This window comes from Anguilla anguilla, chromosome 1 (assembly GCF_013347855.1).
Source record: "Anguilla anguilla isolate fAngAng1 chromosome 1, fAngAng1.pri, whole genome shotgun sequence".
Lineage (NCBI taxonomy): Eukaryota > Metazoa > Chordata > Actinopteri > Anguilliformes > Anguillidae > Anguilla > Anguilla anguilla.
In genome coordinates, this window is record NC_049201.1 from 39,585,235 (window position 1) to 39,608,177 (window position 22,943).

The 22,943-nt window shown below is 44.5% G+C and overlaps 1 protein-coding gene across 2 annotated transcripts in view; it reads left to right on the top strand.

Moving 5' to 3' along the window:
• The window catches only part of kiaa0586 (KIAA0586 ortholog), a 206,722-nt gene that overhangs the window by 74,272 nt on the left and 109,507 nt on the right, over window positions 1-22,943 (top strand). For both annotated transcript variants that reach the window (XM_035416304.1, XM_035416312.1), the window contains exons 10-12: window positions 17,137-17,305; window positions 19,688-19,732; window positions 20,752-20,871. In XM_035416304.1, the coding sequence (XP_035272195.1) occupies window positions 17,137-17,305; window positions 19,688-19,732; window positions 20,752-20,871 (334 nt within the window). The remainder of the gene's footprint in view (window positions 1-17,136; window positions 17,306-19,687; window positions 19,733-20,751; window positions 20,872-22,943) is intronic.

A 22,943-nucleotide genomic window follows, 5' to 3' on the forward strand; every position in this document is an offset into this window, starting at 1 on the left:
TGCCAAATGTAAATATCTTTCTGGGCTTATTTCCTGGCTGCTCGTTGAAGATGATTAATGACTGATGTCAAACACGCTGTGCATGCAGATTGGGAACGTGAGGTGGTTTGCTCTGCGTGTTGCGTTCGGGTCCTGAGGCGCTGTTTTAAAGCAGTGTTGGGCCTGCATTTCACCACAGTGCACAAGCTTCCTGTGGCTCCTCTGTCACCACCCTCAGTCTTTCTCCGTGTGTGGCGCGGCATCACATCTGTGAATATGCCTATTGAAAATGACATTTTAATCAGTGGCCGATGAGGTGGATTTGAACTAGCAACCCCTAGCCGCCGGCAAGCGACCTGTTTCTGGAAAACGCCCGCCCTGCCGTTTCAGGAGAGGGATCAGACTGAATGATCGCAGCAGGGCGTTGCCGCCCCTGTCCCGTTTGCGACTGCCCCCTCCATCTCTGCCATCTCCCCATTCTCACTCCTTTCAGGTGTCTTCCCCTTTTTCTTTTTCTTGAGAAAATGGGGAACAAAGAAAATAGGAGTAAATGCTCCACAGGAGATGGGAGCTTGGCGGTAGGTTCCCCCTTTCAGTTCCTTTTACAGAGGGGGAAACCTGAAGGAAAGTTGCTGTAATCATTGCTTTGGTGTTGGAAAGAGAGGACCTTTTTTAGCCCAGTGCCACTGCCACATCCTGCTTAGAGTCTACAATCTCCCATAATGCATTGTGAAAACACGTTACAGTCAGAGATAATGGGGCAGTGCACAGAAGGAAAAATTGATCACTGTTCTTGTATAAAATTTCACAGTATTTTCATGCTGTCACTGTGCTTTAAAGATCATTAGCATGCCACTCCATGTAGCATAGTTGCTGAAAACAAAGTTGACACTAACTTTGTTCTTTTTATTTCTTTTATTGAATTTTATGATGTGAGAAACTTAAAATGCCTGTTTTAATTGCGTTTGTGATCGTAGTTAATGATGAATGTTTCTACAGTTGAATGTTATCTGTTTTACTGCATAAAATTGGTTATAGCTGCCCACACCTATAGCTTGGCACAAGCCCAACAGACTGATCTAATCTCAGTTAAATGATGTCAACATTTTACTTCAGGCTGTAGGCTAGCTATAAATCACTGAGTCCATGCATGATTTGGTAGCCATGAAGGGCAACAAAAACTAGTCAACATTTTGTCATTAATTTTACATAATTTTAATTCCTTTTATTGCATTGTGTTGCTAGACTGTCATATCAATGCAATTCCATTTGATAATGAGATGTGAGAAACTTTTTTTGTTGCCATTTTTAATTGTGCTTTGTGATCATTGTTAATAATGGCAGAATTTGTTTCAGCTCAACAAAAAGTCACTTATTGTCTGTTTTACTGCATGAAACTGGCTACAACTGCACACTGCAATAGCCTGGCACCAGCCCAAGAGACTGATCTAATCTCAGCCTAATAGAATCTCCATTTTACTTCAGGATATAGCTATGAATCAGTGAGTCCGCACGTAATGTGGTAGCCATGAAGGGCTGTTTCACCTAAAAATGCTCTTGTTTTGGATGTATTCAATATTTTGTCACTAATTTCACATAAGAGATAAATCATAATCAGCCCACTGCATTGAGCAGTTTTGTACTCTGGTCTGATAAAGAAGTAAACTCGCTGGATGTGTTTGTTGACAGTTATTTTAAGCGTTGCTGCAATTTCAAGGTATTTAGTTGAATATAAAGGGCAAAAATATTGCTGAACGTCCTTGGTAGCATGTATTACTGTAAAGAGTTACGTGCATAATTAGTTGATTTACATATCATAGAAGTATTCATTTCTTGATGTTCCTTTGAAGGGAATCCATTTTTTTATTTCATGGTTCAAACGGGACTGCTCATTTTAAATGTGTGAAAGTGTTGGAGCTTTCCATTACATTGCATGAGAGTTTAAGTTGCTCATGATCTTGGAGGGGTGATCTAAAGCTCCTAACACTTCCAGGACAGTTGTGTCCTCGTGCCGCCGGACCCTCTGTGCATTTGTGTGTCTTCCACGACTTTCCCAAATTCATGGAAGGAGGTCTAGGAAGGAGGTCTACTCGCGTAGTACAGTTTTCGGTGTGTAGATTGCAGAGAGACAGATGAAGATCAGATTTTTTGGATGGAGCCGGCTTGCCCATATGCAAGACTTATGTAAGGCAGAATATCGGCTGCTGATGGCCTGAGGTGGTTGGAGTGAAGAGGGTCGGAATTCGACGCTCAGCGGGCTGCGGCGTTGCCGGTGGACGGGCGGGTCTGAGCCAGCGGGGCGAGCGGTTCTCACGTCTCTCAGCCCGACTTGTGAACGGGGGTGTGAGGAGCAGCGTCTCCTCGCCGCGCCTCCTCGCCGCGCCTCCATGGAGGAGAGCAGGCGCTTATCTGAGCGCTCCCACAGCCACACAGCTCCTCGTGAGGCTTGCAGTTTGATCACTGACCATTTCAAACTGAGGAGAATCTTTTTAAAAACATTTATTTGATATCGTTCCACAAGCCCCCTGGTACGCTTAATGAGGCATGACAATAACGATGCCAGGAGTGCAAGTCAGAAAACCTTGTCCCGTTAAGCTCTCTTGCTTTACTCCTAGCTGACTTATGAACGTATGTAGTAAAATAGTAAAACACTAGTGCAGCTCCTGCACAAGGACCAATCCCATGAGAAGATGAAACATAACAACATAAGCAGTAAATTATTAACAGCCCAGGAGAGACCTCTGACCCAGTTGTGGTCTTTTAGGGTTTTTGTGAATGGGGATGTGACATCACCGCCGCTGTACTCATCTGTTCTTACAAGGTGACCATAATTCATGTGAAATGAAAAGAAAATGTCTGAGTGAGCGAGAGCAAGTCGGCAAGCGGAGGCAACGGAAGACCGATGAGCTGCTATTTCAGTCGAGTCAGGGCAGGAACAGGCTCCTGTCTTTGTCTGTTTCCATAGCTACAGTGCCAGCGTATAATTGCCTTGTTCTCATGCTGTATGATGGTATAAATGGTAGAATTAGGATATTGATTGCTGTATTGTAGTTACTAGTGGTCTTCGTCAATCACATGCAAAGGAAAAAGATTTTTACCTGCCGATCTCTTTATTATTAATCAGCAATTAGTCAGATAATGATTGTGTACGGTTCTGGAAAAGGTCACAGCACACATGCACATGCACACACACGCGCGCACACACACACACACACGCACACACGCACACACATGCACACACACACACACACACACACACACAACAGCAACAGGCAGCCAGGCCTAGCAATATAAAAACCGCAGGATTTGAGCAACTTCCTATGGAAAAGCTGCATTTGCATACTGTGACCTCTGCGGGGGCGTTTTGTCTCTGCCTCTCAGTATCTACATCCCGATCAATTTGTGCTAGATCAAAAGGACTGGCACCAGTGTGGCGCGCTGCCTCTTCAAATGGATTAGCTGCTTTTGTGTCTTCTTAAACCTGATTGAAGTCGCCTTGCTGTGCTGAATGCATCCTCGCAGCAAGAGGCCCCGTGTGACATTTTGCCTCATGTTTATTTATTGGACACCCAGCAAAGGAAATGTACCCTTATCTCCCAAACAGAGGACTGCCCTCTTCCATTCCATCGTCCAATTGGTCCTGATGGCACCATCCCCTCCTCTGTCCCGACATCCAATTGGTCCCTACGGCATTCCACCCTTTTGAGGACAAAGCTGTAGTTTCTAATTTGGGTTACTGCGTGTGCCAGGTTGTGATATTCTACAGGCTGTAGTTTTGGATTGATGACATGGTGGCCACTGTAAATTAGGGAGAATGAGGAGGATGCTAAAACTTTTTTTATTTCCAGAATTCAATTTTTTCTATATTTACATCTCCATTATGTATTTCCACAATATGGTAAATGGTAAATGGACTGCATTTATATAGCGCTTTTATCCAAAGCTCTTTACAATTGATGCCTCTCATTCGCCAGAGCAGTTAGGGGTTAGGTGTCTTGCTCAAGGACACTTCGACATGCCCAGGGCGGGGTTTGAACCGGCAACCCTCCGACTGCCAGACAATCGGTCTTACCTCCTGAGCTATGCCCCCAATACAATATTTACTGTATTTTTCCGAAAGATACTGTCTATACAGTATGGGAATGCATATAATAATTACTTGGCTCTCCCGACTGTTCACAATGGGCTTGTCACAATGTTACTGTTTTGACACTGGTGTTACTTCCCTGTGAACCCCCATTGATACTGGTATTACCTGCCTTCGCCACTAGGGGGTCCTGCCAGATTCCCTCATAGGACAAGGGTCAAGTTTCAGACTCAGATTTGAATAATTCACAAAACACTTCACAATAAGAAATCAAAATTCTTACGAATCAAAATGTAAATTGGAATAAATACAAGGTGAATTAACTTGGCCTAAATAAATAGCCTAAATTTAATTTCCGTGATGCAGACTTAACAAAAACGGCCTCAATAAAGTTACATCTGAATAGCAAAAATGTAACATAAATATAAAATAAACAAATGAAACCAATGACAAAACAAAACTGTAGCCTATCTATGACCGGGCTGAGTGATCACAGTAGGCCTGTAATCTAATTTACAGCTCTGCCAGGCAACTGAGGTGAAGACCTACCTGTAGAATCACCGCTCAGCACAGGCCCTTTCCAAACACCAACCCTTTCAATGCTGTCATTGATCAGTGATAAGGACACGTAGGCTATATAGTGTGCTTACATTTAATTTAATTTAACATTTAATAATGTTAATGTTGAAGCTCTGCAAATTCACTTTTAATTAATGAATTTTTTTTCAATTTAATTTTAAAATTGTAATGACAAAATACCTGTATTCACAATGTGGAGATGAGTACACCGGTGTTGGTGTGTGCACCGTATACCGCTGGTTAAATCAAACACCGCGACGAGCATAGTTCACTCAAGTGTTCTGGAAAAAGTTGTGGACGGAATGCATTATGACGTAGTATTATGTCAGCCAATAGGAGACATAATATTCAACTTTCAAGCAAGATGAAAGAGAAACCCGCTGTCATCGTGGGCACTGCAGCTGATTCGTCCTTCCACGTAATGTACAAGAACAGCTCACAGTGGATGGCCTTGCAAATATGTATGTGTACAGGTCTGTCGTGTTCGTGTGAATTAAATACGTGCGTTTATTTACCTCACAAAACCTGTGAGGCTAGCTAATTGCAGCACTGTAAGTAGGGTCACCACTTGTTCTAAAACACATGACCCACAGGGAACTTAAACTGCCATTGCAATCAATGCTTTCATTGGATTCCCATTGCTGTTGGATTAGTGCAATCCCCTGACTAATCATACAATTAGTGGTGAATTGTGATGCTCGTAAAAGTAATTAGTGTTCTTAATGCATGGAGAGGAAGGTCAACATGGACGGAATGTCAACCAGAATTCTTTGAGCAACCAAGTGCACTAGTACCTGCCTGGTACACTGCACCGTATATGCAGGGATCTATTGTATGGTGACCAGCAACCAGGGCACAAGAGAGCTTTGAGTGGCCGATGGATGGCGTCCACAGTTTGACTAATGGATTTTTGAGTGCAAACATTCCACTAGAAAAACTGCATAACCCAGAGGACACGCACTGATCAGTGGGGACGTTATCAGTGGTGGGGCAGTTCCCACTGCAGAGCAGCCGGGGCAGAAGTACATGCCCCGAGCTGCTCATGCAAATAAAGACAATATAGAGGAGCTGGGCAGCAGATTGCACAGATAACGTTCTGCATCTTTTATTTGTTTTATAGATTACTGGTCTGTTGCTGATATCACAGAGGGATTCTTGTTGGTCTTTGTTGTGGATTTCAACAATGTGAGTGCAGTCATCACTGATTATGTAAGTTACATGTTGAAAGTGTGCCAGCTTAGCCTGAAAAGCTCGATGCCAAGTTGCGTCAAGGGAAAGGATTCTAGAGAAGGGCAAAACCGAAGCTGGAAAATAAAATCATCCGTTCACAAACGCCAAACCCAGGTTCAGTTACATTCATGGAAATATCATCAGATCTCAGCACTGCTCAGGAAATTGTTGTTCAAGTAGTGTTCAGGGGCATAGCTCATGTTAATCGCTGAGCATGGGAAAGGCCTCAGTGAAATGATCAGACTAGAGAAGTGAGAATGCATGGAACTTACAGTAAGACTCAACAACTGAAAACAGAATTCCAAACTGTCTCAGCAGACACACAGCCCAGTCAAAACAAGAAATGCACAATGCCTCAAAACATTCAGAGAAGTTGTGGGGAAATTGGCAACATATTATGTACAGCCCCAATGATTTTTCAGTTGTGCACAAATTCCTTAAGGCTGTTAGGTAAGGTGTTTGACCCCAAACAAGTCTGCACACTTGACGCTACAAAACTCCCTCTGTACTGGATTCTCGGATTTCCTAACTTGCAGTTACAAATTATTTGCACAAGAAAACAGCACTGCAATGCGAGAGAGGGAGAGTTCTGGGACAGAGCCAACAAAATCTTTCCAAATATTACACAGAAACAAAAGTATACTTTGTCTCTTCCAAATCAACTCCGATACAGAAGGATATGTCTCTATGCCTGGAAAGGTTTACACCAAGCACTGACACACAATGACGGAGTGAAAATAGGCCCTGATTAAACTTGAGTCACCGATTAAACCCAAACTGGTGAGGGAACGGGTCCTGGTTTTCTTTCCAGCGCTGGAGAGGGTGAGACTCCTCAGTGTGGCATGACTTAGACACCTCATCTGATGCTGCTAACTGTGTGGCTGTGGATGGGGCTGAGGAATCCATGAATGCAAACTGCTTCTCCGGAGCCTGGAGGTACAGAGGGATCCTTTGCAGTTTAAGTTTAAGAGAGAGAGGACCTTGTCAGTATCTCATTGATGTAGTGTCTTTCTCCCCCCAGGGTCTAGGGTAGCAGCCAGATGAAACGAGTCCACATCTTCAAACTCAGCCAGCGGTCTTCCTATTGAAGATTTCATTGTTGTGACCATTTTGTTTGGTGTCATGCTTGCCACAGCATAGTGAAGGCCTCTGGCACATTGCATAACGTTGCATAACACCACCACGCTATATATTTCACTCTAAATCCCCCCCCCCCCCTTTTCATGACACTTGTTACATGTTGCCCCATCCCAGCACCTTTTGGTAATTTGTATTTGTCCTAATACTGTAGCTTATTCTTCAGCCTAGTTGGCTTTGCAGAGGTTAGGTCAGAATAATGTAATGTAATGTAATGAATAGTGTTCACTGTGTGAACTAAACTGTGTTCTTGGCTAGAAATAGCTGTACAAAATAAGTATTCTATCTTACCGAACCTGTGTTTAGTAGTTGTCTATGACCATGAAATGCACTTTTTGTACGTCGCTTTGGATAAAAGCGTCTGCCAAATAAATGTAATGTAATGTAATAACGTAAGTCATGGTTTTACCAGCCTGGCATTCATCTGTTGCTTCCTCTAAAGGCTCCAATGTCTGACAGAGCTTTTTGATTAGTTTCATTTCATTCAGCTGAACAGGGGCTTGAAGCTGTGACAGAACTTGTGAGGGGATCTGAACGCATGACCTCATCATTTTCAGCTGGCTATTCCACCTTGTTACATGTGCACCATGGAACTTCAGATGACCCTCAGTATTTTCGTTGCCCTTGTGGTTCTGTTGTCCGTGGCCCTTGTTCCAGGGTATCACGCATCACAAGCTGGTTGTTTGGGCTTCTCTCAGGTCCATCTGTTACACTGGTCTCCACAAGGTCAGCTTCGTCATCATCGTCATGTGTGTCACTGTCATGAACCTCCACTGCTGGGAAGAGAGTGAATGCCTTCACATGTTCTTATCAACCGCATTGTCAGTCACAATGACAGACACATTGCTGACAGTGTTGTAGATGGCAGTGGTGTTCTCATACTCCTGAAAGATATTTCCTCTGTGTGTCTTCCCTTGAACCTTTCACAAGCCAGTTTTACTGTGTGAAGCTCAAACTCCAAAATCAAGTGAGCAGTTATACCCAGAAAAGACTGCATGTCCCTGTTGGACCAGATGTCCACAGTAAGACGCATGCATGGAGCTTTCTGCATGTGTGCTCTCAAGTCATCCTTAGTGACAGCTGTGTGCTATGGAATAAGCTTCTGACTCAGGTGCTTTCTGCCTCACACGGTGAAGCGAGGTTCAGCTGAGTTGTGAATTTTGCAAAAGCTGTTGTTTTCAGTGTTTGACAGAGAAAGCAGGCCATTGGCAGTGTAGTTGACTGTACTGTCTGAAAGCTCCAATTAATGACTGTTGGTGGCTGGGTATTTCGCAGTGTCAGACAGGTCAGGCGATTGTGTGTGTCCTAATTCTGTTGAGCTGTTGCTGGTGAGCAGAGTTGATCTACTAAGAATGTCAGGATGCATTTTCTAGAAGAAAAAAGAAAATGAGTCAGGCTCTTGGTTAGGTCAACAGTTATAGTGACTGACTCACAGATACAGTGGACTTAGAAATTACTGGCACCCTTAATAAAGATGTACCAAAAAGGTTGTACAAAATAAACATCTTAGATAATTAGCTGTATTTTATTTTTTAATATAAAAATAATATTATTCATTCTAATATATTTATTCTATGAAAAAAAGTTCTTTCACACAAGTTAAACTCACACAATTAGAATGCTTAGAACGGTCACCTGTTAGGGTTGCATGTGTTAAAATTATGCTTTAAATCGTTATTTGTTAGTGGTGCATACAAAGAATTAGAATGCTTAAAAGGGGCATAGGGTATAGAATCCTGGGCATAGGCTACAGTATGATGGTTAATGGAATGGCACAGCTAAAATGGCTTCCACAGAACTTTGATACTGTTGTTATGGAAATAAGCATTGTTACATAAGAAAGTAAGAAAGTTGGAACACAAGCACCACTGAGATGTTCAGTAAAATTATTAAATTTTGCCGATCTCATGCACAAATATCATACACCCAACAACATGAAAAGCGAATGAAAGTTCTTTGGAAGCCATTTTAGCTGTATTGCCAAATAAACATACAAGGATGCTGATTGCTGAGACGTAAACAACTGATTTCTCTATATTACGAATGTAGAAAAAGGTCCACAAAATGATGAAAATAATGTTTTTTTTGTGATAAGCTGGTACAACATGAGGAAAAACGTACCTGAAGATGCCTTTTAAAGTTGAAAGAACAGATGTACTACAGTGCTTATAGACTGCACTGTGATTTCCTGATGTTGTGGGCGTTGGTTCACCAAAGTTAGTTTTCTTTAAAAAAACAAACAAAAATAAGGTTGTGAACATTAACTCAATTCAGCATGATTGTGTGGTATTCTGGTTAATGTTGTTTTAATCAAGTTTGAGACAACAGAATTGTTCTCAAAATCAAAAGTACAGAATTACAGGTGAAAATAAAACATTAATTTTCTCCATGAATAAATGAAAATGAGTAGAGTGTTGATCCTGCATAATATGTAATTGTATTACATACATTGTGATTGAATATATTTGATTTGTTTACCTGCCAAGACAACATCTCTTAGAAGTGGAATTTTATTGAATTTGATAGAATTAAATTCTGTTTCCATTTCAATCCCAATTCTGCTTCCTTAGATTTAATTTGATTTGATTTGATTTTTGGGTTAAAATATGTACACATTGTACAGCCCAGAGGATAACATGTTAAGGGTTCAACACTTGTTTCCAACGTGGTCCTCTTTGGAATAGTGCTTTCGTGCTCTATATTTTAAAAATCCTCCACATGATCATTATGATGCTGTAGCATTCATCAAGATAATTTACTCAACACATATACATCAATCAGCAGAAGCAAAACAGAAAACCAGAAATACGTTTACTGATACTTGACACAACCAGTAATTTACACAACTTCTGTAGTCATAAGATACTGTGATATCACAGCCCAACTTCCTCCTTAGAAAACCTCTTACCTGTCTTTTAAAGATACCCCTAGACTGAGACAGCCCAACTTGCATTGGAAGGTTGTTCTACAGTACAATATCAGTGTGAAAGAATGACCTGTGTACCACACTATTTAGTATGGGTGCATACCCTGGCTCTTGTGTTGTGGTTGTGTTGAGTGCCAACCATAGCACTTTGTGAGCTCAGGTACTCAGGCGCTGTACTGTTAATGATGTTATACATGTGGTTGAGCTTTAGCTGCTCCACCCTACAGGTAGTTCTACAGGTAGCCAGCCCACTGCTATAAATTCATTTGCCCCAATAACTGCTCTATTTGGAATGTTAAACAAGTACCGAAATGTTATTTTGCACTACCTGCATCTTGTTTTTCAGATTTGTTGACAGTCCACTACACCACACAGAGGAGGCATAATCAAAATGGCCCTGTATTAAAGTTGCCACAAGCAGCTTCTTGGTTTTAAGATCAAACCTCCATGATCTGCGGCGTAGAAATTTGAGTTTATTGACACTCTTGTGTAGAATTGTAGCTGCAATGGATTCACCTGTAAGTGAATGGTCCATTTTGCTTCTAAATCCTAAATGTGTGACAGATGATTGAGGCACACTTCCTAGAGCTGGGTGCAATTCCGATTCCAATTCCTACTCCAGGAATTGAGTTGGAATTTACCAACCCATTCCAAATAAATTCCTGAATGGCCTCAACCCTGGTGGGAGCATGAGTGTCAATCATTGTTAAGTGGAAATTGACTCATCACCGTGACTTTCAGGGGGGGGCGTGTAATGTGATAATTGTCAAACTTGTGATCAAAAAAGGCTCTACTGACTTGCATGTGAGAAAAGTGCTTTGGAAAAAACGGTGACCCTAATTTACCTCAGTCTGACTGGGTGCGCTAAGAACATCATTCTGCACCACCCCGAATTTCAGCACATTACATTACATTTATTTAGCAGCACAAATCCATTCTTAGCCTCATTTAATTTAAAACTACAATGAAATATTTTATAGGCCTGTATTGTGATGAAGACTATGAGATGTTCTTATCCATGGCTTTATTCTAAAAATGAAATCATTTTATATATTAGCTTTTCGATTGTTATTTGGCAGACTTACAGTATCCCAGACTTCACTTGTACAAAATTTTTGAGGTGTATTTCATACAAAACCATAATAAAATGGTGGTAATTTATAAGGCCCAGCTCATACATTTTATGGTTGGGTTTTAGAGGTCCTTTATGAGGAGGGTGGCTATGAGGGACCTCTAAAACCCAACCTCTCTCAGTATGTGTCACAGGAACCCCTAATGTCTCAACTTTGTCACTGTAAACCTTTCACCACATGCCCCCCCTGAAATGTTACCTGTCTGTACCTTCTTAGTTATGGGGCCATTTGTGATTGAGAACCAGATTTCTCTGATAAGCCGCGTTTCCACCGCAGGAACTATACCCCGGAACTAGGAACCTTTTGAGGAACTCAGTGCGTTTCCACCGCAGGAACTAGGGTCTAAATTTAGTTCTGGGGGCTTTGTTTTACCCCCCAAAACGTTCCTGCTCGGGGGGTAGTACTTTCCGAAAGTACAGGAACCTTTTGGGTGGAGCTTGCAGCGCTGAACATTTCTGATTGGTCGAGTACTCGTAGCATTTGTGTTGTATTTATTTTCCGCCATTACCCGCCATGTTTGAAAATATGCAGCGGCAAACCAATTTATTTTCATAATAACTTCAAATCAAACTTGTATGTTATGCGGCGCAGTAGCCTACTTTTGGTTATAGCCTGTCAACGTCTTGGAATTATAACGTGTGCTCTTCTGTTCTTTTCTTGCTTTAGTATTTGTTTTATAAAATGCTAAGCATTCGTGCTGGGACAGCATATTACGTAGGCTACCAAAACATTCAAACGGATTAATTCGGTTGCTGAATATTTTCTTCCGGATTTTCTTTGTTAGCCCGTTGTAATTGACTCAAAACGTTTGATACAGTTATGTGAGGTATGCGGTAGTTCTGCATAATTAACATTGGTGATGCAGTACAAGCAAACTGGAAATCACCTTCCGCACTTTTTATCCGGGTAAAATAACAGGTTAATTCTAGTAATCTTCCCTTTAGCTTTTTCAGACTGCCGTAATTTTACTCAATTTTACTGCCATTTTTCAATTCCACGAAAAGACCAGGAAGACTATGGACTCATTTATGGTGCATGGTTCGCATCTGGAGGGCACACTTCGCTGCTCGGCTAGCAGTAACTTCGAAGGAAAGCAAACGGTGGCTGTACCACTACTAATTTACATTTTCACGCAAGTCCGAGTTTTCGTTCTATTCTTGTCATTTTGCGATTAGCCTATATGGAATTGACGACGAGAAAGTAATAAAACAGCAAATTGTTTACAACGTGTGCATGTTTTCTGCTGTTAATGAATGTGTTTGAGAGGATATATGAAAATCAATAAATACAAAAGTAACCATATATAGTCATTGTTGGTAACCCGTTGTATATAAGTGGAATAAACCCCTCCGGGCTGTCCCGGTTATTAGAAAATAATGTAGGCTACTTCGGTGGTAGTATGGGGTTACAGAAGAAATCATATGACAGATGGACCGACGACAACGTCAGTGGGCTAATTTGCCTAATCTTCGCGGTACTTTAGACCCCGGTGGAAACGCAGACAACCATTGGCTGAAGGAACCTTTTAGTTCCTGGTAAAGTAGTTCCTGGGACTGAAAGTTCCGGGTAATTTTGGTGGAAACGCGGCTATAATGTACTGACTCAAGACCTTTGGTACGAAATGTTGTTTTTTTACAGAAATGTTGTTTTGACGTTGATTTGAACAAAGCTGTAACACCTCTGGACCAACGGCATGAAACTAGACTAGTTTCGCAAAGGCATCAAGCTTGCTTCTGTACACCGTCTCTTGCTACTGCAAAATTAAGTAAATAAAGCATAGCTTACATGCCAAATAAATGATAGCATTCCTTACTAACTAGCTACGCAGCATACACACACACACATGCGTACACACACACATCCATGCCTTACACAAACATTTCTGAAGTTCCCATAGGTGTACGTGCACATTAAAAGTGGAAGCAAATTAGTTGTATAGTTCACCTTTTCTTCATTAACTAGCTACTTAACATAGCTAGCCTCCCTGACAAGCAAGCCAAAGTTAAGAAAATAATGTACCTCATCAGGACTATAGGTCTGTATGAGTTGATTATGCTCTTGATCTGCTTTCATATCTCTTTTCAAGCGTTTGACAGCTTATTTAGAAAACTGTTACTGGCACCTTCATGTATGAATGCTGTCAATCCATTGAAGTAACCCACTGGTTGTTTGACCAAGACGCTAGCATTACCATAAATGTTAATATGGCAATGTTAATATGTGTGAAAGTGGCTTGTGTGTTACAGGGACTCATAAAACCACCCCTCAGCTCACACATATTCAAACGTTAATTTTAGCATTTAAAATTGAATGTTTGTTTTTTTTTCTTTTCTTTTTTTGAAAGGTATTTGAATATTGAATGAAAATTTGACAACCTTAGTGTTCACATTCAGTAAATATAAAAACGTCACAATTTCAGTTTCAAATTATTGAAAGAACTGATTCACCAAAGCCCATTTGAAAAAGTGGTTCTGACTGTCATCTGATGTGTGGAAACACATAAATGACATGAGGGTTTTTTTTTTCATACACTTGTGCCAAATTGGCCCAATTTACTCTAGTCTTTCACAGTGCTGTGCATGAAAGCAACAGGAAGTGTTCATAATTCAAAATTACATAAAGCATACATTCTGTATACATCTGTAAAAACACATTTCCTAAACATATTTCTGCATACCGACATAATGGTAATGGTAAATGGTAAATGGACTGCATTTATATAGCGCTTTTATCCAAAGCGCTTTACAATTGATGCCTCTCATTCGCCAGAGCAGTTAGGAGTTAGGGGTTTGGTGTCTTGCTCAAGGACACTTCGACATGCCCAGGGCGGGGTTTGAACCGGCAACCCTCCGACTGCCAGACAATCGGTCTTACCTCCTGAGCTATGTCGACATAATGGCAAGTTACAACTGAAGTTGCACCGGTGTCTTCATAGTAACTTGGTCTTTTCTTCATAAATAGTTTCACTGAATTAATTTTGTCGTGTCATCTAGCATTGCATGGGAGCATCAGTGAGATGGAGGTGGGTCGGGGTGAAATGGAGGTTTGGAGGTGGGTGGGGGTGAGATTGAGATTTGGGGGTCGGTGGGGTAAGATGGAGGTGGGTGGGGGTGTGATGGAGGTTTAGAGGTTGGCGGGGCTGAGATGGAGGTGAGTGGGGTGAGATGAAGGTTTGGAGGTCAGTGGGGTAAGATGGAGGTGGTTGCTCTCTTCCACTGTAATTGTTGGCAGGGTGGTTGGCACACATGCTGGCCCCTGACACAGTGGATCCACGTGGACCCTGTGTGGGGCGGACGGGCACTGCGGGCGTCTGTGAGACGTGACCTTTGCACTGTGGGTTCCTCTCAGCGGGAGGAAATCAGGTCGACCTCGCGCTCAGTTTCACTGGCGGTGAGACCCCACTGACCTTTCCTCATCTTTTCACCCGACGCTGTCTGTATAAACCCCATTTTCTCTGGCTCTTTCCCCTTCCCGCCCTCCGTCTGTAAAATCAAAGCCATTCTCTCTCTCTCTCCCTCTTCCTCTCTCCTTCTCGCTCCCTCTCTCCCTCTTTCTCGCCATTCTTATTCATTGGAATCTTTTTACAAAATGTCACTGCTGCTGCATCTTACTGCTGCATTTTGCATCCTCATGCTTGGTTGAGGCTGGTGTGTGTGTGTCTGTGTGGGGGTGGGGGTTCTCTACTTTCTCTATCTGGCAAGATGAAACAAAAGACAATCTGAAATAGTTGTCTAAGGCAATTAGGACTTTAATCTCTGAGTGGAAGCTCTCACAATTAGCTCCTTTCACAAAGTAGCTCCTTTTCTGAGCCTGTCTGTGAGGGGAAGGAGTGGCAGTGCGTTGAAAGAGTAGCTGGTGAAGAATTTCAGAAACGTTGTAGTGATGCAGGTAGATGGAAAGTGTCCAAAGGAGACGAACACCCCAGCCCCGGAGCTGCTCAGTTCCGGGCAGCTGGTCCCTTTCTCGGCTCTTTGGGGGTTTTTCATGAAAGCAGAGGCCAACGCCAGTGTAAACACACATGCTTTAGCTTAAAGAGTGACATGTTGCATCAGCTCCAGGCAAAGGATGAGCTGAGTACAGGTCCTGCAGGAGCCACGGTGAATGGTGGCTTTTACACATTTTAGTTTGCACTGGATAAAGCCTCTGTCCACACCTATTTGTATCCGAGACGCACGAGCTCAAACACGCTAGCTAAGCCAAAAGGCTGAAGTCACGTGACATTTTCCATCAGCGACAGCCCGTGGATCTCGGGCGCATGTGCAAAGCCGTTCTAGCGCTGCAAAGCGCAAAGTGGCTTTAACTGATCGGCCAGCTATTCATACAGCTGCCACCGCAGTTTTCACAAGTAGAAAATAAGATCCTAATAATGACGGGAAAAGGCTTGTCATTCCATTTTGGCTCTTCATTTACCGCTGTCTACTTTAAAAGCATAAAATGTATTTAGGCTGCCCTTATGCTGATCAGAGGAGAATGTTGCATAATGATTAGTGAACTGGGCTTGTAACTCATGCTGGGGTACTAAAGTTGTGCCCGTGAGCAAGGTACTTAACCTGAATTGCTTCAGTATATATCCAGCTGTATAAATGGATTCAGTGCAAAAATGTAATCTGAGTAAGTCACTCTAAATCAGAGCATCTGCTAACTGGCAAAATGTAAAAAGTGACCTATCCTCACACTGCTCGCACTTCCTGTTTCTCCGGGAACTTTACTTTGCCCCTCTGGGGAATTACTGCGCTTTTATTGCACTTTGCGTTTCTTAGCGCACTGCCCCGGTCTGTGCCCTGGCGTTTGCATTGGAAATGGCTCTGGGCGACAGCGTCTTCTAAATGGCGGGGAGGTGAAAGGTGAGACTCATACAGCTGGAGCCTGGGCGAAGCTCTCTTCCGCTCTCGTGTGAAAGTCATGTGGGGAATTGTTTTCTGGGAACCCCTCTGGTCTCCTTTCCTCCTAGAACCCAGATGAATGACTCCTTTGCCTAGTTAAGTAGCAGAATTGCTGTGGCGTCTAGCCTGGTGAGAGTTGGTGCAGCCGGCTCTAGAAGACTGTGTGTTTATCATTCTAGCCGCCCTCAGATTTCATATCAAATGCGACAGGCACATTTTCTCCAAACGGAAAAGCGTGTCTGTTTCACAGCGTGCTCGAGTTTGGAAAGTACCATATGTTTGAGTGGCATTTTGCTGCACCAAGCCACCAAGGTAAGACATGGAGTGAAGTTAGAGATAGCTCATGCCAGTCAGTGGACGTTAACTTAAGCTAATTTAGCCATCTGGGTATTTCCGTGTGAAGTCTAAGTCGTTCACAAAAGAGAGTACATTTCACACGTGACACTGGGTGGATGTCCCTTTGTTGAACCGCTCAACTTGACGGTCTGCCCCAGAAATATTTCCTTCCTGAAAACCGAGCTAGCGGTGTTAGATACGGCCGTGATGTTCATACTCTGCCCTTTCATATGTGTCTGGTTTCCGGTCCCTAAGCTGGTATAATGAAGGACACGGTGATAATAACACGGTGCGCGTGCTGAAGCTGCAGCTCTGCTGCCGGTGAAGGTGACACGGCCCGTGTGACATGACAGCAGCGCTGACAGGGAGCGCTGTGCCTGCAGCCCCACATCAGTATGCAGGTCTGCTCACTCACTCATCATCACACCCCCTCTCTCCTCCTCCTCCTCCTCCTCCTCTATACGCTCTCTCTCTCCTGCTCATACCGCCCTTCTTGCCCCTCTTTTCTCCCTCTGTTTTCTTCTCCCTCTCCTAATCCTCCTCCTCCTCCTCTATCCTCTCTTTCTGCTGTTCTTCCCCTTTCCTTGTCCCTCTGTTTCTCCCTCTCTTCCTCCTCAATTCTCTCTTTCTTCTGTTGTTACCCCTCTCTTTGTCCCTGTTTCTTTCTCTTTCCTTCTCCCTCTCCTCATCCTCTTCCTCCTCAATTCTCTCTTTCTTCCTCTCTTGCCCCTCTCCTTGTCCCTGTTTCTCTCTCTCTTCTTCCTCTCTATTTCTCTCCATCTCTCCGTTGTTCCTCATGCTCCTCTCTTTCCCTCTGTCATTCCCCTCCGGCTCCTCCTGTGCCAGAGCTCCAGGGCAGGCCAGCACAGCCGTGAGGAAGCCCAGCAGTGAGCACCCAGGCCTGGGCCGTGTGCTGGGAGAGCTCCCCTCTGTCCCCAGCGCAGCCATGGAGAGGGCCTCGGGCATGCTGCAGGACCTGGGCCGGCTCAAGCAGGAGATGCAGACCCTGCTGCAGGTGGGCAGGGCCCGAATTTACACACACACGCACACACACACACACGCATACACACACTCACACACTCACACTCACACTCACACACACACTCACACGCACATGCACACGCACATACACACGCACACACACGCACACACACACACACACACACTCACACTCACACACGCACACTCGCACACGCACACTCACACACATGCACACACACACGCACATACACACACACACGCACACTCGCACACGCACATGCACACATACACACACGCACACACATGCACACATACCCACACGCACACTCACACTCACACTCACACACATGCACACACACACGCACATACACACACACACGCACACTCGCACACGCACATGCACACATACACACACGCACACACATGCACACATACCCACACGCACACTCACACTCACACTCACACACATGCACACACACACGCACATACACACACACACGCACACTCGCACACGCACATGCACACATACACACACGCACACACATGCACACATACCCACACGCACACACACCCACACACACACACACTGAAAAAACATATGATAGACACACCGGCATGTATGTCAACTGCTAACTGTCTGTGTATGTGCATGTGTGTGCATGTGTGTGTGAGTGTGTATTTGTGTGTGTGTATGTGGGCGTGTGCTTGTGTGTGTATGCGCGCCTTACACCTCACACATTTCTGATCCTGACATGACCCAGAAAACCCTTGCTTATGCTGCTACAGAAAGTTTCCACAGTATTTAAATTCAATGTTTATTATATTTTTGAGAAAATGGTCTCTCAGCATCTCTTCAATTTAAGCTTGCCTCCTGTCCTTTAAATGGTATCTACGCCTAATCTTCCCAGATTCCTACTGGGCATTGCATTTTTCAATTCTAAAAGTTGTTTCAATTGTTGTCCTTAAAGAATTCAAGGAATAAATGTGTATCAGTAGCATAGGAAAGACAGTGTTTTCCTTCATGGTCAATCCCTTTAGCTTTGAGGAACATTAGTTGCCCCGCACACACACACACACACACACACACACACAACAGCTGATCATACACACTCTTGACTACTCTTTTCTGTGTGAGTGATTCTTGGCCAAATTGCATTTGATGGTGCAAATTAGCACACTTCTGACCTGGTACACACTCACAACCTCCCCCCCCAGCACACACCTTGGCCTGCGCGCTCTCCTCTTTCTCCCGCTTGGCCGATGTCACTGTCAGTATTGGGCCTGAGGAATCTAATTGGGCCAAACCCCCTGATGAAACCAAGACACGACCGCGACGCGAGAGCAATTCCCATTTGTTTCCTTCCCTCTCCCTCCCCTAATAAATTACGCCCCCCCCCCCCCCCCCCCCCCCGTCGTCCCTCCCCCACCGAACGCCGCGCCGCCCTGCTTCCATCTGTTAAAGTCAGCGCGCCGTCCCGTCAACGGAGCATTGGGTTTCCGAGCACGCACCCGCTGCTGAAAAATTCCATCAGCTCGGAATAATGGAGCACAAGGCAAATGACACATTAGCATATAATTGCGGATGCGAGGACGGGACTGGACCCAGGCCAGCGTCTGCGCGCTGCGCGAGCGCCTGTAGCCTGGGTTTACCGAGGCTATCGCTCATCCCCGCGCACCGCACAAATAAAACACTATTTATCTGCGGGCGGGCGGCTCCGCGTTCCCGCGGTGATTCGCCGAATGCGTTTCCGGCGCCGGGACGCGATTATTTCTTTTTAATCGTGGCCGAACGTGCCGCCGTTATCCGCCTGAAAATGAGAGTCGAGCGGACTTGGCGAAACGCGGACGTCCCGCTTTGCGGTTGCGTTCGGGTTCGTTTCATTTGTGGGGAACCCGCTGGAGTCAGAGTCGTGCGCTATGAAGAGTGAGCCAGCTCGTTAGAAGGGAAGAGCGCAGAGGAGGACATCGCTGTGCTTCAGGTTTTTTTTTGTTGCGCTGTTGAACGGCTAATTCGCTATTATTCAGTATTCACCAATTCACTATATAGTTACGATCCCACCATACGAAAAGCTCCAGTCACGAGGGAATGAAATGGTCTATAGCAGGGCTGCCCAATTTCCTGAATGTCTACCATCCTGTAGCTTTTCATTTCTACTATATTTTGGCACACCTGATTCTACTAATTAGCAGCTCAGTACCTCTAGCTGTTGAGTGGGGTGTGCTTTGTTAGGGTTGCACTGAAAACCTACGGGGCGGTAGGTCTCCAGGAGCAGGGCTGGGCAGCCCCTGGTCTGCAGTAATGATTTGTTTTCTCGGTGTGACGTGTCTCACTTGACTGACAGGGAGGTGAGGCGTGAGGGTGTGTTCGGGCCGGCGTGTGTTCTTCATCTGAGCGCTGCCCTTCCTCTCTCCACAGGAGGGTCGGCAGTCTCCTCCGCCCGGCCTGCAGACTCACGGCAAGGTGGGTGAACAGCGAAAATCACCCGGCGAATTGCACGCACAGCGACCCGTTCGCTCTCTTCTCCGAAGACAAACACAGCCGCGGAAATGAATGCTTTCGCCTCCCTCCTACTGCGGCGCAGTCAATCTGCTCGTAATTTAAAATGTCCGGTTTTTTGAGTCATGCCCGTAATGAATATTTCCTCGTTATCTGTTCTGAGCGACTCTAACGGTGGCCCCCCCAAGCCGCCGTGGAGCCTGACGGATGCACACGCCTTCTCCCGCTCTAAGGACGATGCGGAGGAGATGTGAATTTATGCCTGCGTTATATAAAGAGCATAATTCCCCTTTAGTGCATCATCCATAATTTACATTTCTCAGCTTTCTGCTGTGCGTTTGCGTATCCATCCAGACGGGGGCTTCGATTAAAGCAACGCCTCTGCAGACGCTGGTGCTGTTGCTAAACCCAGCCTGTTTCTGCTGCACGTCCGAATCGCTACCTGTGCACTTTCTCGGATACGCGTTTCACATGTCTCTGAAAACCACTCTGGCATTTTTTGATTGCATTGGTTTCTTTAAAGTTAATTGGGTATTGTTAAGTTTTCGATATTATTTTGATGTATTTTCTTTAACAGAGTTTGATAATTAAAGAAAGGAAAGTCACTAAACTGTGATTTAATTCTAATAGTCTTGCACATTTTTTGAATGCTCATTTAAGCAGGATGGACATTGTTCCAGAAGCGAGTAGGTTTTCTGCCAGTTTGTGAGAAATGTTGCTCTCACTATATATTCCATAGGTTTTTGCAAGCTATTTGTTTACACATAATTTGGACAGAAATATTTTTGAATAAAACAGAAAAGAATACTTGGATAGAGCCAGTATTTCTAATCCAGGCTGTTCAGTGTCCCTTAGCCAGTTTGCTTTCTGCTTGAATCAGTGTTTTCATAAAGCCTTTGGTCTCTAATAAAAATGGAGTTCTCTCTTATGACCACCTGTCCAGCCTTGGTTTGAATGAAAGGCGGGTGTGTGTGTGATCTCAGACAGGGTCTGTGTTCCTCGGACGTGTCCTGCCTGGTGATGCGCTCGGAGATGAGGGCAGAGAGCCAGCCGCCCTCCCCCCTCCTCCCCCTCCTCCTCCTCCTCCTCCTCACGTCTCCACGGTGAGTTCCCATGGCAACCTCCGCCTCCGCAGTGCTAGGTTTTACGTGATCCTCAGCAGACAACAGGCTGTGCGTGCAGCATATGCAAGCCCACCTTTATCTGAAGGAGAAACCGGCCATTTCGGCTCCGTAATTGGTTATTTACATTGTGCAGATAAATCAGCAGCTTTGAGGCTTTTATGCATATCAAGAGAAGGGGGGCAGCAGGTCTGAAAACAGAGCGGTTGCTCGCTGAATATAGCCTGCCTGTTCTTCACAAGTAATTTGCTTTCTCAAACGGAATAACAACAACACTGAAAAATATCCTATTTCTCTTTGTTCGTATACGTTCAGTGCTATGGTCATTGTTAGGATTTTAGTATACGCTCGCCCGTCATTTCAGTCAAAAGCCTTCTTCTGCAGGTAACCGGGAGCTTTGTCTGGCGTTTCCAGTGTAAATTGCACATCCTGTTGATAGGGCTTGTTGTGAATAGCATGTCTGCATTGTCCATTATTACAGGCTGCCATTGCTCCTTCTAACTCAGGAACGTCCCCAGCAGGCATACCAGTCTGAGCAGCCATATTGAATTATAGCAGTGAACAGCCATAACGTATTATAACAGTGAGCAGCCATAATGCATTATTGCAGTGAGCAGCCATAATGATTATACCTGTGAGCAGCCATAACATATTATAACAGTGAGCAGCCAAAATGATTATACCTGTGAGCAGCCATAACATATTATAACAGTGAGCAGCAATATTGCATTATTGCAGTGAGCAGCCATAATGATCATAGCTGTGAGTAGCCATAACATATTATAACAGTGAGCAGCCATAATGCATTATAGCAGTGAGCAGCCATAATGATTATAGCGGTGAGCAGCCATAGCGTGTTATAACAGTTAGCAGCCATAATTATTATAGCGCTGAGCAGCCATAACTTATTATAACAGTGAGCAGCCATAATGCATTATAGCAGTGAGATTGATCAACACATAATCCAAAATGAAACATGTTCTCATTTCAAGATTATTTCTCTTTATTTCTCTTAAAGATCTCTTTCCAGATATTAAAAATAATAATTTTTGTTCAAATGCTTCTTCATTTTTTTCTTTATTTCTTTATTTCTGTGTTTTAAATACAATTAGTAAGCGTATTTAGTAAACTGTAATTACATCATAATTAAATCAGCTTTGTATTTTCCTATAACCTGCATGCACATTTGTAAAGGAGAACGCGGTGCGTTCTTACTGAAAGGGAAACGATGGTATCTGTTGCAGTGATGTGCCGGGGGCATGGAGCCGCAGAGTGGGGGGGGGGGGGGGGTGGAGATTGGGGGGGGGGGTGATCCCGCGTCTGTGAGAGATTTATATTGCGGGGCCTGGCGGTGGGGAAGCGCAGCCCAGGTCTCGCAGCCGCAGGGCTGCCCGAGCGCAGAGGGGAAGGGGGGGGGGGGCGCAGGCAGCGGGAGGCGGCGCGATATTGAGATGGATTACCCCTGAGCCGGGCTGATCCCGCGCTGTCGCCCCCGTCAGCGCCCCTCCGCTAAATTGGAGTGGAAGGGGACAAGATGGATCGCGTGCTCGTGCTCGCCGGTCCGTAGCGACCGGGCGACGCGGGAGTCTAATATGTTAATCATGTTATTCGGCCTGCCGACGCCACGCCCTTCAGAGAAACGAGAAGCAGGCCCGGCCCGCTCCCTCTCCGCGCTCGCTCCTCTCTCTCTCTCTCTCTCCTCTGGCAGGCTCTTTATTTAATTTCATTACGTTTGACTTTGTTTGTTTTAGGAAATGGGTTGGAACGATGTTTTTCTGCATTAGCTCGTCCTGATTGGATGCTCTGCTTCTGAAAGGCACCGTGTGTGAGGTGAATATTTTGCATCATGGGAAACGGGGGCCATCGTTCTTGTCCTACAGATCAGAGGAAGCTCCGTGTCCCGATGAGGAATCACTCACACCTGGGTCAAAGCTTTATTTGAAAATTAACCCTTCAGACACCATCCAGTTGCTTCCTGTTTTCGAAGATACGTCTGTTTTCAACAATAGCTTTTATGTGTTTATTTTCTAGCCTGCTTGTGTCCCTGATATCCT